The 15,300-nt window shown below is 42.9% G+C and overlaps 1 protein-coding gene across 1 annotated transcript in view; it reads right to left on the reverse strand.

Moving 5' to 3' along the window:
* hectd1 (HECT domain containing 1) overlaps positions 1 to 15,300 on the reverse strand; it is a 40,933-nt gene that overhangs the window by 20,557 nt on the left and 5,076 nt on the right. The window contains exons 2-16 of the mRNA XM_040138118.1: positions 13,583 to 13,745; positions 12,709 to 12,858; positions 12,392 to 12,626; positions 8,732 to 8,959; positions 7,491 to 7,772; positions 7,077 to 7,347; positions 6,369 to 6,445; positions 5,584 to 5,682; positions 5,271 to 5,385; positions 3,919 to 4,093; positions 3,337 to 3,475; positions 2,405 to 2,575; positions 1,601 to 1,823; positions 1,183 to 1,446; positions 149 to 360 (exon numbers count right to left, since the gene is read on the reverse strand). Coding sequence (XP_039994052.1) covers positions 149 to 360; positions 1,183 to 1,446; positions 1,601 to 1,823; positions 2,405 to 2,575; positions 3,337 to 3,475; positions 3,919 to 4,093; positions 5,271 to 5,385; positions 5,584 to 5,682; positions 6,369 to 6,445; positions 7,077 to 7,347; positions 7,491 to 7,772; positions 8,732 to 8,959; positions 12,392 to 12,626; positions 12,709 to 12,848 — 2,631 coding nt within the window. The 5' untranslated portion in view covers positions 12,849 to 12,858; positions 13,583 to 13,745. The remainder of the gene's footprint in view (positions 1 to 148; positions 361 to 1,182; positions 1,447 to 1,600; positions 1,824 to 2,404; positions 2,576 to 3,336; positions 3,476 to 3,918; positions 4,094 to 5,270; positions 5,386 to 5,583; positions 5,683 to 6,368; positions 6,446 to 7,076; positions 7,348 to 7,490; positions 7,773 to 8,731; positions 8,960 to 12,391; positions 12,627 to 12,708; positions 12,859 to 13,582; positions 13,746 to 15,300) is intronic.

Genomic DNA, 15,300 nt, shown 5'->3' on the forward strand with positions numbered 1-15,300 from the left:
ACACAAAAATCGTACAACACTAATACCAACCACATCTATACCAATGACTCAATGAATTGATCCTGGCATCAACAGCACCCAGGGCTGTACACAGAGTTTCAGGAACCTTTCTGTACCCGTCTGTCGTTGTGTTTCATCATTTCTGTACCTGTCTGTTGGTGTGCAGCTCCCAGGCGGACTCCAGCTGTGTGGAGATGTTCCTCAGGGTGACCACCACTCCCCTGGGCATGCTCTCTACAGCTTTGAAATGGTCGTCATACAGCTCCCTCGCCATACTCTTCACCTTCTGCTTCGTCTTCTCCAGCTTCGACTTCAGCTTCCTGCCTCGCTTCCCCGTCCAGCCAGTCACAAACTCAGAACCTGTACACACACACACACACACACACACACACACACACACAACCAGAAAATACAACATTCACTTTCAGCTTGGGAGCTAAACGGTCATATACTGATGTTTTGTGAGCGAGACCAATAAACCAAAGGTAAATCCAATCCACCACTTGCACTTCAACAAATGTTGTCAGTCCAGCTAAACTGCTGCTTGTTAACAGAACTGAACTGGTAATCCAATCCAACATGAGCTCTGTTTTGAAATAGTTCTGTAGTAGGTAACTGAGTGTCTGTGGTGTAGTTCTGACGTTTGTGTTCTTACTTTCATCTAACTGTTTTCTGATCAGCTCTCCTGCATCCTATCAAATGTTAATCATCCTACTGTCCATTTCCATTAAAGTTATGTTGCCAGGTGTGTAGTTTAATTTATTTTCATTTCTAAATTTTACACTTGAGACACACCGGCTCATTTTAAAAGGGGGTGGTTTGAGAAACGGGCAGATTTGTAAAAGCTCGTAGCCCATTCTTCTGTTATCTTGTGTTCCTTCTTCCTGTCTACAATGATGTAGGTGATCAAGTTTCTTTGAGGTTCAAATCCTCAAGTCATCGTCAAATGATCTTTTTAATTGGGGGGCAGCACTGGTAAGCAACACATTTTACCATGCAATACCAGCAATATGGATGCAATAAATAAAAACAGATGGCATCTAATCGGTGACTGAATGAGTAAGAACAATCTGAATCAGTGTAGACTGGAAGGTTGGATGATTAGGTGCTGCTGACATGCTGCTCCTTGTGTGAATCCGGGAGCAGCTTATATTGGTGCCTTCTTGAAACGCTGAGACTCACCCAGCGATGTCTCGGCAGTGAAGGAGTGTTTGGTTCCCCTGTTGGACTCGAAGACGAAGCCCGGCAGGTCCTCCTTCAGGATGGTGGCCTGCTGTCCGTCTGAGTTGTGGATGGCGATCTCTCCATCCTTCAGGCAGGTCAGAGACCAGTTCCCCACAGTCAGCTTAGTGGGACCCACACTGGACAGGATTGGCTGACTGGCCGTTACTGGTTTCACCTGACTCCTAGCCCGCTGCAGCTTCTCCAGGAACTCACTGCGAGACTCTGCAGGGGGAGGTGAAAGGGAAAAAAACGGAAAAGAGAAAGAAGGGAGAGGATGGGAGACAGTAAAAAGGAGAAAGGGAGGAGAAAGGAAATCAGTCACAGCTACACAGAAAGCCATAGATCAATAATTGTCTTATGAGCCTGTTATTCGTACCGGAGCTGTCGGACCCCCCCTCTGGACTCCCGCTGGAGTACATGGTGGCCAGCTTCCCATCCAGGATGAACCTGAACCAGCCGTTGGAGCCGTTGGAGAGCTCGAGGGCGGCGGCATCTGACCAGATGTAGAGACAGTCCCTCCCTCTGATGATGGACCAGTCCCTCCAGTGATACGGCTTCCCCTGCTGGATCTCCCTTGCGTCCTCCTGCACCTCCTCCTCCTGCAGGAGAAACACCCGTACAGCATAAAGGTATTTGGTTGATGTACTCATAATATTCTTTACATGTTCTAAATATGTTTTTAATTCCTCACTGGTCATTTGGTACATTTCGGTGAAAGAAAAAGGAATACTAAGATTGAAAATAATCAAATTAAATAGATAAACTATATAAAAAGGGACATCCTTGCCTTCATCAAACTAGTTTGGGAAACACAGAAATACTGTGATTAGAGTGTTGTCAATAAAATACAAATAGCTGATATCTAATATCAAATTCACCTAAAATTTACACCATACAAACCCAGATTTAAATTCTCTTTTTTCCTTCAAGGAAGTCAGTACGTTAGGGTGTTATGCAAATGAAAAACTAACTTATAAAGCTGTCAGGGATTCAAGATGTATTTTTGTTTTTACTTAGCAATGTCAACTCTAAATGAATAAAATCTCAAACAAAGTAGCGAGCAGTGAATTAATTCTTGTAGACAACACAGTGACCAGGGCAAAAGAAATATTAAAAAGGATCAAGTCTTGAATCTGAAGCCTCTTTTCCAAACACACACACCCCCACAAACTGTCTCTACCTTCTCGGGCTTTGCTTCATCCTCGTTCTCGTCATCAGACGCCGGTCCAGCCAGAGTGGACACCTTGTTGATGACTCCCAGTCGAGCCAGCTGGTCGAGGAAAACGTCTCCACCTTTATCCACCAGGTCTCTGATGATCTGCAGAGCCAGGAGATGACCGTCGTCGTCATCCTGAGACACAGAGGGAGAGAGATTTTACAAAGTTTTATTTTTGTTGTTTCATATTATTTTGTCACCATTGTTTCCCTATAGCATGCACATGTCATGTGAGTACTACGGTTCATACTTCTTAATACACAACATACATACATGGGAGAATATGTACTGCTGTGATAACTTTCCAGAGCTGTAAAATCCTGTCTGAGTTTTACAAACCAGCTTTTAAACACAAATCCATTCCTCCAACTGGACTTCCCGGATTGTATTTCATTGTCTCACCAGTACATGAACAAACACACGCCCAAACCACAACCCTGCACGGGGCTTTTTTCCCTGACCGGATCCAGCCTTAAATGTTGTTTCTTGGTCTTTATCATTCCAATGTTATATCTGTGTGTGTGTGTGTGTGTGTGTGTGTGTGTGTGTGTGTGTGTGTGTGTGTGTATGTATACATTTCTTTTTCTTTCCTCCCTTTTTGTCTTATATATTTTTAGTTTGTAATTTAAGTTATTGTGACTCAATAATAATGATCTTTATTTGTGGAGCACTTTTCAGATCTCCAGTTGCAGCGTGCTTCAATAGGGCAGCACAAACAAAAACAAAATCATAAGAAACAGATAAAAACCAATTCCCATGATGTAAGTAAAAGAAATTATAAAAATGAAATTAAAAAACGAACAGAAGACAAAGATTCTTTCTGATAGCACAAATGAAAACTACAGGACAGACGTGTATATTAAAGATGTAGTGCATTGGTGCGTGTGTGTTTGTACCTCCTGGTCGAGGACAGTCGCAGTGATCTCCACCAGCACAGTGGGCAGGTTGTGCCCCGTCTCACTGTCACACACCTCCTTCAGCAGCACTTCACTGCTGTAGTGAACCATCTTCCTGATCAGAGCCAGACTGGCTTTCCTAAAACACACCACAACCAAACACACACACACACACACACACACACACACACACACACACACACACACACACACACACACACACACACACACACACACACACACACACACACACAGAGAGTGGTCAAAACACACTAGGAGGCCAAGTTTAAACACATCTCTCTCTCTTAAAAAAAAAAAAAAAAAAGGAACAAGGAACAAGTCAGAATTTCTCCCTTCTAGTACTGATCGATCAATCACAGACAGCATGGCTTAAAGGTGAAGCTCACCTGTCATCTGCTCTACTTACAGTAAGATTAGACTGTAATGGCAAATCTAATTAATGAGGTGAGGCAGGTGAATCTTATGTGCATTCGATAATATTTAAAGGAATAGCCCACAGCTTTTCTAACTTATCTCAACAATACACATTAAAAATACTGATCAACACTGTGGGACACTTACCTAATAGAAGGCAGCATGGTTTGCTGAAAGGTTTGTGCAAAAACAGGTAGCAGTCTCTTCAGGTAGATCGGAGCCATCTCTGGGTCTCCTTTGGGCTCGCTGCCCTCCTCCTCCTCCTTATTCACATCTTTCTTCTTCTTGTCGTCGCCCTTGTTCACCGGACACATCCAGTCTCCTGAAACACAAACAGATTCATGTGACTTTACTGGCGCTGTGTGAGTAGATCCACCTGCTTTCCCTCTAATACGCTAGGGACAGACCTTACTGACTAAAACTTTCGAATACTCAGCAAATCAGGCATAATGACCGTTTCTATCAATATACACAGAAGCCGTTTACCTGATTACGTAACGTAAATTCAGAGACAACACACTGGCTGAGAGTTAGCGCTAGGCAACCACTTAAATCCTGTGAGAATGTTAATTCTTGCCCTTTACAGAAATGATATTTTATTGTTATCTAAGTTTTCTTTTCAAGAGAAATGAAAACAAAACAACTAGATACAAAACACAAGTAATAAACAAAAACCAAAAACCGAACAGCATCATCTTAACAATGTCCATCAGCACAGTACCAGTCCATGACTGCATCACCAGGTGACAACAAACAATCAAACCAGGAAAGAGAAAATAAAAAGTAAAAGAAAAATAAATCCCTGTGGTACAACCAAAGATACAAGAGCTTGGGTGTTAATTCATACAGAAAGAAATTCACAAACACATACAGGGAAGAAATTGTATTTTATCAGACAGAGCTCATCTGCCAATTAATACTGCAATCTGCACAAAAGAAAGAAAGAAATGCCAAGTTTGGATGAAGAGATGAGGACGACACTGCCTGTAAACTCTACTAAGAGAGCTGGAGACGAGAGGAACTTCCAGCAAAAGCAGGCAGACCTGGGCAGAGCTAGGGGGAGCTTGTCAGGTTTTACTGCAGAGCTGCAGTTTACCTGAAGTCCAACTCACTGTGATTAAGTGGATCATGAAATCGTAGCTACTCTCTCACTCACAGTTACTATTTAAATGGCTTTTCTGGCTAGTTTTGTTTTTATCATTATTTCTCCCCTTCACACATGATTTTCAGCTCTTTTTGAACTAGTCCACTGTCTGTAGCATTGCCACTGTTTTTTATTCTATGTATCATGAATGCATTTATCTTACAACAGTTCGATTGTAAAGAGAAATGACTGGTTGTTTCATGGGTAAGTCACGTTCTGCCACAAAGTCGGGAGCTACAGATAAATCCACAGCCCTTGGAAACACAGAGTAGTGGTCGTTGCCGTCGTAGTAGTAGTAGTACTGGTAGGAGCAGTAGTAGTATGTGATAGTTAACAGTAGTGTTGTGGGACTAACCAGGGGACTGCAGTATAGCCACCACCTCACTGTGTCCTCTCTCCCTGGCCTTGTCCAGAGGAGTCTTTCCGTCCTCGTCTCTCAGGTCAGGGTTGGCTCCATGACGCAGCAGAGTCTGCACAAACACACACAAACCAAATTACGAGACTGAATACAAACAGCCACTGAGATGCTGAGGACAAAACATGACTCCAGGTGATTCCTAGTTACCTGAGAGGAAAACTCAACCTCCAAACTCTGACTTCGGGATGCTGTATTTACAGTGTATTCTCTCTGTGGATCTGTGATCCCTGTGTAGTCGTGTGACTGTTACCTTGGCTACTTGCGGGCGTCCGAAACAGGCAGCATAGTGTAGTGAGGATGACCTCTGACCTCTGTTGACGTCCGCCCCCCTTTCACATAGAAACTCCACCTGCAACAACAATAACAATTGTGGTTGGTTGGGCAGAAATTACAGCCAGGAAATACAAATCTCTAAATCAGAGTCCAAAATAGTGGAGATCTAGTGGAGCCAAAAGATTTTTGTCTTTAGTTTCTATCTTATGTTTGCTTCCCAAAAACCTCCTCAAGCTGTTATTATAAGTTTTTATTTTAATTTTTTTTTTTCTCCAGAGTTGAGCAGCTCCTCCATTTCCTTCATACTTTGCGTTGTGAAAGGTTACAACACCACAGTCAAAAAGTCAAATGTTTTCTGTCTGGTTTTAGTGTATTTTATTTTGACATTTTTCCGGTGTGATATGGATTCTGGACTTAAGAGTTCAGAAATGTAGCTATTACCGTGTTAACGTGAATGAGAAGGTAGCATTGAGCCCCATGTAAAGCTGAGGCTGACAGAAATTCAGTCATTGGTTTTTGAGGTATCACTAGATGAAAAGTCATCAGATTTCATCCTCTGGGGACCATGAAGGTGTTAATACAATTAAATGGAAATCCATCCAATCATTATTGAGCTTTTTCACTCTGGAATAAAGCGGTGGACCAACGGAGTGACAGACAGCTGTACCTCTGAGAGAAAAGCAGCCAGCGTGGCTAAAAACAATAACAGAATTCAAATGAGGCTTTTGGTGCCTCTGCCGGTGTGTGTTCATTTTTCTTTACCATTTCCTGTGTGCCAAAAGCTGAAGCCCAGTTTAGCAGTGTCTGTCCAACATCGTCCATGAAGTTCACCTCAAAAGCTGAAAGAGAAGACAGTCAGTCAAAATGTAATGGGTTCTTCTCCGGCCCATGACCCATCCCTCCACCAAGCTAGGTGCAAATCAGTTCAGTACTTTTTGTGTGATCCTGCTGACAAATAAACCAACACACAAACCAACAGACACACACGGGTGAAAACATGACTCCTTGGTTGAGGCAAGTCTGAAATTATACAACCTTTATACAAAAGAGGCTGATCTTTTTAAACCTTGTTAGATAAACCCAGAAATTTAAATATATTCAATTTGGGATTTTGGATCAGTTTGGGATACGTTCAGCAGCTGTGCTGCAGTGTTTTGTTCACTGAAGAAATTTTGACCTGTTACAGTTGGAAAAGCACAGGTGGACATGGCTGATTTACATTTAGCTACTTTAGCTTCAGGATCCTGGTATAGTTCAGGATGTCTCACTGTCATGACTTAGACGGACATTTCAATAGAACACTGTCAACGTTATTAGTAACACCCGCAAGTTTCCTACTATGACAACTCAAATCGTTGGTTGTAAAAAAGGCCCATCCAGCATTTTGAATTTGCCAGATGTCTCAACATCTGATGGTGGCAGCTGAAGTCTAAGTTTCTGGCTTGACCCCCAGTCGGTTTATGTTCTTACCTCCGGTGTCGATGGCGTCAATCAGAGCGTCTGTGTCTTTGCTTCGGATACAGTCGATGAGCTGTCGGTGAGATCTCTCCCCTGAACTGTCCAGGCGTCGAAGGCCGGGGATTCGACTCGTCGACCCTGCCGTGGATTTGGGCAGCGCCTTTCGTCCTTCGAACAGGAGCACCAGCAGGAGGTCCACCAGCCGCATGGTGTCCAGCACGCAGCGCTCGTCTCCTCCCAGAGCAGACTCCATCGAGTCGGGCAGCGCCGAACGCAACAGGTCCTGAACCCGGCAGAGAGGGGGAGAACAAACCAGACAATGTTGAGTTTCTGTAAAGCCTAAAGGAAATTTTTCTTCTGTCTTTAAACTAAATAAATAACTTGCAGTTCCTTGGAAGTGTCGGTGTTCAAGATGTGGCGACCTACATGTGTGACAAGTGGTGAGCCCCTGCACAGCGTGGACAGCAGGCTGACGATGGTTGACACCTGGTTGCTCAGTTTGGAGTCTGGGGCAGAGGGGGTGGCGCCCGTCGAGGTCCGGCCTGGCTTACAGGAAGAGGCGGGGCCCGACACGGTGCCGCCGGCGGCCGCCATGCGGGACAGCAGCTCCTCCGTCAGGCCGTGTTTGGCTAAAGGGGCGGGGTCCACTCCACGGCGAGTGAACCTGTCGGCCAATGAGGCGAAGCAGCGTAGAGCACCATCTGAAACCTGGAGGACAGGTATCGGTCAGTTAGAGAAACCAGCTACTGACAGACGAGCCGTTTCTGTCTGGTATGTGACGGCTAAAAATTCCTATTATAATAATATACTGGGAGATTTTGTAATAGTTAAGATGGCATTTCCCCCCTTTGATTGCAGTCTTTATGGGGTAAATTTAACACAGTAGCAGAATAATTTAAGGTCTTTCTAAACTTATTTCCCATTTCTGGACACTGATGCCAGGCCCTCCATGATGACTGTCAGCCCCGCCCCCAACCGTACATACTGTGATTTCTTTTAGTTGGGTCAGTTCTATTGATCAGCTGGTTAATCTGAATTGTTTAATATTTCTCACATAGAAAATTAACCTGTGAGAGGCTTTCAAACGTTCCCATAAGCCCCCTACAGCAGCCCATGAGGGACAATAAAATAAAACTTTTAGAATGACCGAGAAGAATGACCACAGTCAAATTCAAAAAATATAGCCTCATATATTTTGGAATTTTAACCTGCTTATTTTTAATTTGAAGGAAAGTCCTCTGGGCTTTCAAGACATGACACTCCAATTTTTTTATTTACTCTTTCAAAAGAATGTTTTGGGGCATTTATGTCTTCAACTGATGGTACACAGAGTCAAGAGCAACACACGAAATGTGGAACGGAGGGGGGGGGGCAAGCCAGATCTTAACCAGACACTTTACAATTTACATGGCACACATCTTAGCCATAACCGCAGACATCTCCAGTGTCAGCTTTATTTACCACATATGGTAACAAATTACATGAGTTCGCAAAACTGGTAACATACTGTGGCACTACCATAAACATGCTGAAACAACAAAGATCTATCAATGTTTCTAAAACATCCGCTACCCCTCATAAAAATGGCCAACACCCTCGGGTCCCCCGACGGCTCCCTGTGTGAATTCACGCACTGATTTACTGGCTGTTGACTCCTTCGTAGTTACCTGGTGGTCTTCATGTTTGAGGAGGCTGGACAGAGACTCGACGCAGGTCTCCAGAGACGAATCCTGAGGCTCCATCTTACTGCAGAGTCGGGACACCACGGCCATAGCTGAGTGCAGAGTGTCTTTATGGACGAGGTGACCGCTGTCTCTGATGAAGCTCAGCACGCAATTCAGACCGCCGGCCTCGAACACGGCACCAGACTCCCTGGTACAGATCAACTCCAGCACCTGGAGAGACACAAACGCACACGTTAAAACGTACATTAAAACACTCTCTGGCAGGAAGACTTCACCTTTTGTTGCCTGAGACAGCTTTCAAACCTGGCAGAACTGAAAGTTAAAAATCATAGTAAAAAATTGATTCATATACTGTTGTCAGACTGTGCCGAGTTAACCGGGATGTAGAGGAGGAGTAAACCAGCATGTCTGCAGGAAATCAGTTTAAAAACTGAAGGGATGATATGGGAAAAAAAAAGATTCAAACCACCGGTATGGTCCTTTAACCAAACAAGCAGACCGGCTGTAAACAAACTGACAGCTGGATGGCGTAGTGTCATTTCGGTTCAGTTCAATATATCCAGCAAAATAACCTTAATGCTTCCTACAAATTTACATTTTAACAACTCAAAACTGTTGTAGTGCTGAAACACTTGGTTGATTAATAGATAAAATAAATGAGTAAAATGATTTGACATCCATCTTTCAAGTCATTCATAAGGAAAATGTTCATCAGTCTTTGACTGCAGTTTCTTAAATGAGCTTTGGACTGTTGCTCACACAAAACAAGACATTTAAAAAAGAAATTGTAACGCACATATTTCACCATGACATTTATAGGCTAAAAGAATAATCAGAAATCAGAAAAGATCTAAACCCAGACATAAAAACTGGAAACGCTCTCCTCCTTGAAGACAAAAAGAAGGGAAGAAAGATTCAATATCTTCTTTTTGGAGGATTAAAACTGGCAAAGTTAAATTAACACGGGACCAAACTGCACCTGACAACACAAAAATAGATGTGATGGCTAAACAGCATCTTTCTGCCTCTGTTAGCAGAACGGATCAGAGTTAGGACATGAGGCACAAACAAACCAGGCCTGAATAAAGAGCAAAACTGTCCTGTGAGGTGTATTAATAAATGTCTGGCAGCACATGGTTGTGAATATCCTGCCTGTGGTATGGCTCTGCTCCAGAAACTCAACAAAAGCGCACAAAAACACAAGAACACAGAAGCAGGCTGAGCTGTGATCAGTAGTTATCGTCAAGTCTTATCCTGTGTTAACCTCCTGCTATCCGAGGCCCTGACACACTGGCCCTGTCCAGCGTAATAAAAGAGCTGCAGATACATGATGCGTCACCAAGAGAAATTCAAAAAGCCCCTCTTTGATGAGATTTCATTCTAAAGTGAAAACACTTTTTTCCAAACAATTTGATGTCTGAAGTAAAAATGTCATTGAGCATTTCATAATAAATATGCCAACCTATTCCATGGAAAAAGACTATAAGCCCCTCTGGTTTTTAAGAACTGGATGTGAAATTGAAGGCTGTTGCACAACATGGCATCAGTGAAAGTAAAAGAAGCTCCTGCCAGCATGATTAACTCCAGGCACGTTACATGAATCCACATCGGCTGCGGCAGCTTTTGTTTCTCTGCACATCTCTGTCTGTCCTTATTACTACAGGATGTGAAAACATGTTAAGGCCGATATGACAGAAGTCTGCAGGGCTGAACAAACACAATAATTGACGGGCAAAATAAAAAAGGTTTTCAAAATTAAAAGATGGAATATGGATCTGGAGTGGTGAACCAGTTTTGTTTTTTTTTAAATATGTATATGCACTTAAGGGATTATTTCAAGAAAGAGACAAAAACAGTTTTCCCTTCTGATCCTAACTGAAGGGCTGTAAAACATTTCAGTATTTTTATCAAGGTTTGGTGTTGAGTAGAGGAATCTCAACACTGTATATTAGAGATAAATGGGAAACAGAACTCAAAATACAAATATCTAAAGATGAAAATAGTCAGATTCTTCATTACCCCAAGACTAAACGCAGATATTCATCTACACAACTGTAATTCTAGAGGCTTTGTGGCAGAAAAAAAATGCAGGTGTTGAAAATGAGAAAGTATTGGGATTTTGTATGTGTCGAGTTCAAACTGATATTAGGCTTTGAATTACCCAAGACGTGTGTGGTGCTATACTTAGGTAAAATGACAAGAAAATAAAAAAACGTGACAACTGATGCCTTGTTAAAGTTCAATTAGCAGCGGCCAGGAAGGCAATCACAAGGAAATGGAGGACAAAGAACGAGGACACCCCTACTACGAGAGACTGGCTGGAAGAGATATAGAATATGGAAAGACTCACACTTGCTCTGGGAATTCAACCACCATCTAATGAAAGTTTGGGAAAATGTACTGCGTATAAAACCCATCACAAAGACACTACAACCTCTATAAAGAGACTGAGATACATGAGTTTAAATTGTATCGATAAGTTGTGTACCTGTTCTGTTTTGTAGTAATAATAATAATAATAATAATAATAATAATAATAATAATAATAATAATATGAAGCAATAAGGTCTGCAGGGCTGAACATAGCTCACTAGTCAAACACACTGTGGTAACTACAACTTGTCCACGAGGGGTGGACACGTGCTGTACTGCAGGGGTCAGTAATAGATTCAATTATGGGCCAGTTGTTTGGTTGATCTGGGATCAAGAACCGACAAATTACCAGGAGAGAAGAATGACAAGGGGATTTACAATCATTAATAGAACCGTTTAGTAAAGTATAGTAGCTGGAGGCAGTGGTATAATTCCTGTAAGTGAGGACTAACAAAGTTCATGTTAATCCTCATTTGGAAAGAAAATGACTCGTAAACGTTTGTTCTCTGTCGCATTAAGAGACCAGAGATGTAATTGATAGGTTTCTCACACATAATAAAAAGTAGCCTGCTTCGTTTATGGGGGGACGAAAGTACTGATGTTGACACAGACCTGCTCGGGTCAGACAAGCCAAGTGATATTACCTACCTGAGTAATTTATCTAGTGCGGTTATTAGACTTTATCTCAGCACCATGTACTGTTCAAACGGCCTTTGTCTCTTCATGTGGGGGCAGTCGATGTTATGAGGTCATATTCATTGGGATTTTCATGAGGCTTGTATCTACCTTATATTTGTGAGAAATCATTTAAAGTTTTACCGTAAAATATGAAAGGCGAGACTTCAGCTTTCATCCGTCGGCCAGATATTTTTGTCAGAGGGCCGGATTTGGCCCACGGGCCGCTATTTGCTTACCACTGCTGTACTGTTTATTGATGACTGCTCTGCATGTGCGCTGGAAAATACAATATTTTGTGACAATTCTGGGTGAGGTATATTGATGAAAAGGCTTCAGCAATGGTGTTGATTATTGTTAAAACAAAAAATATGTAGACAGATAACAAAAAGCAGCCGAAAAAACACATTCTCTGTTTGACTCGTTTCAGCTCAAATCATAATCAGGGTAACCCCCAGAAATAAGTTAGTGGAGGTGGCAAACTCCCTACAATCCTCTTCAAAAACCAAAATTTAATTCCATTTTATTTGTGCGTGTGCGCGTATATGTATTGCATATTTTATTCCAATTCTCGGCTTTCCACGCTCCGATTACCTTGACACACTGCTCGGCCAGGTCTCTGCTGGTCCTGTTATTGAGCTCCACCACCACCAGCCGGTTACACAGCGCCTTGATGGCTCCGTCCACTCCCACGATCCTCCGGGTGCACTCCGCCGACACGTCCAGGTAGTAGGTGATGGCTCGGGCCGTGACCTCCAGCACGTTATCCGGAGCGCTCTCATCCAGGAAGATCTTACAGAGCGCCGGGAGGAACGTCCGAGGCGGACAGCTGGAATGCAAAGACACGGTCAGTGCAGAGTCTACCGACTTCTGCCCCCACGAAACGTTCCAGGAAAAATGCTCAAACTCACGTCTCGAAGCAGCGGTCCACGTTGTCTGACATGAGCAGCAGCATGCAGAGCTGCTCCAGAGCGATGAGCTGCATGTCCCGCTCATCGCCCTGACCCATCTGCAGCCACTCCAGCAGGGTGTCTGGGTCCACGTCCGCCATGATGGTTAGCCTAAAAAGGGACAAAACATAGTTAACACCCAGTTTGACGATTGAAATATACAAAGATTATTTGAGGGTTCTGTAAGACTACAGAGCAGAGCAGTATGTTTGCTTTTCATTGAGTGAAGTGATAATCTGACACATTTTAATCCCAGTAAGATGCTCGCAACTCCAGTTCAATTTATTTGAATTAAATTTGCACCATTCAAGCTGGAGCAGTCAAGTCCAGTTTTGATCTCCAGTACAGGATCAAGGAGTTATTTTCCCATTAACTTTAGCGAACCTCAGGCTCAGTGGTGTTCTGACTTAGACATGAGAAAAAAAGTTGAATTTTCCGATTAAAATTATTTTTTTTTAATTGATTGAGCCGATACCGATCCTTAAAATCCCGAGTTTGATCTTTACATCCAAACACGAACATCTGCGCTACGTGTGTGTGTGTGCTGTGGTCGCTTGTTGTGAGTGGTTCAGTTGGAGCTGCATGTCGTGTAAAATGTCAACTCTGTGGAAAGTGGGATATCACCACGAGCACATAAGGTGAGTTTAAGTTCGAAAGCAGCGTCACCACAGTCCTGTAAACTGTGAGGTGAACCGTTACGGTCTATGTGGACCCGCTGCTGTTTACAGGACTGTGCTGACTCGGGACATCTACCAGAGGGACGGACAAAAATAAGACACATGATCATTAAAGTAAGTAAGTTTAGTACAACAGATCCCCCCCACACCCCCATCACCTGGCTCCCCGTTGGCTACCCGGTCTGGCTCAGCGCCCAATCACTGCTCACAGTTCTGTCGCTGTTTGGGACTCATCCAACCAACCGGACGGAGAGAGGAAACACGGAAGAGGAAGAAGTCGCTCGCTCTCACAAGGGTTTCTGGGACATGTAGTCTCTTCACCTTAAAAACAGAGGAACAGAACGGAGACGGAGGAAGAGATGGAGACATTTAAATAACTGACACGAAAGACAGAGCATGACCAAACCGTCTAATTCAAACAGGAATGCAGTTTGTACTCGTTCATGCAGGGGAAGAGGATAATTCTGGGATGACTCCTAAATAAGCTTGTTTATTTAAGGCACCAGATAATTCCTGGATGACTGCAACAGTTTAAACAGGGCAGTGAGCAACACCTGGACAACTACGCTGACTACAGTGTTTGTTTGTCTATACAGGGCAGTGGCTAATTCCTGTGAAAATGCAGCTTGTGTTTATTATAGCTCATGTTCATTTATGTGAGGCAGAGCATAATTCCTGGACGACTCCAGCACATACTTGTTTATTTAGGGCACGCAGTTTTTGTCTGATCCGCCCCTCTTTATCCAGCGTAACTGTCGCGTTCTGGGAAACCACAACACTCACAAATAAATCTAATATTATATAAATCACACTGAAGACATAATTTAACAGATTCAAGCAAATTAAAGTTTTGGGGGGGTTTTTTTTGGTTCACAGGGCGTACCAAACAACCTGTCGCCAACAGCTGACAATAGATTAATGTACTGTACTACTGAAAAAAACCACTGTAGATATGGAAACATCCCCAAACCCACAACAAACACACAAACGGGGGAAAAAGAACAAAAAAAAAAGAAACGCAGCATGTGTGTGTCACTTCCGTTTTAACAGAGGAAGTTCGGGAGCTAATTTAACTGAACTCTGATGTGGTTCTCTCTTTTCCAACGGGGCTGCAGCTAATGTGAACCTCACAGCTTTTATACCCTGTCTTTTGTCTGACGGGCGGAGGGAGCACATTCAGAGCAATGACAGTTCCACAGAAGACGTTGTGGACTGAAAGCAGCCAAGATCCAAATCTGAAGCACCTCGAAATGACAGTCAGGAGGAGGACGTCAAAGGCGACGTCATTAAATGTCTTGTTTGATTCACAGTCCAAAAGTCATAAGACATTCGGTTTGGTGGGACAGAAAACGGAGAAAACTAACAACTAATATGACCAATCACTATTTAAAAACAGCACAAGATGCTTTACAACCACTTACCAAATAACAGGTACATTTTCCCGTTCTTTCTAAAAGCAGGACTCACACTCATCAAGCGAAACTTCCTGGTGCTGGTTCATTTATTGAACACACGACACCACATTTATCAGCTAAATCTGATGCTTTTATCTGCTTTGAAACCCAGCTGTGGACATTTTAACATTCCCTGGTACAAAATAAAAATCAATCAATCAGTATAAAAATGTAAAAAATCTTTTTGGGGTGGGGGGAATGTGGTTTGGCAGGTTGCCTGAATGAATGAAGCCTGAGAAAACACTGCTGTAATCTCAGTCCTTAATCCTGTGGTGGTTAACATTGCTATAATTATGACGGAGAAATAACTCATTTCCAATTCAGATATTAGAAGACAGAATTTGCAAAGTCCTGACTGGGGCTGTGTATATTCAAAATTCTTCTCCATCATCATCAACACAACACTTTTTTGCAGCACCTAA

The sequence above is a fragment of the Xiphias gladius genome, chromosome 10, assembly GCF_016859285.1.
Source record: "Xiphias gladius isolate SHS-SW01 ecotype Sanya breed wild chromosome 10, ASM1685928v1, whole genome shotgun sequence".
NCBI classification, from domain to species: Eukaryota; Metazoa; Chordata; class Actinopteri; order Istiophoriformes; family Xiphiidae; genus Xiphias; species Xiphias gladius.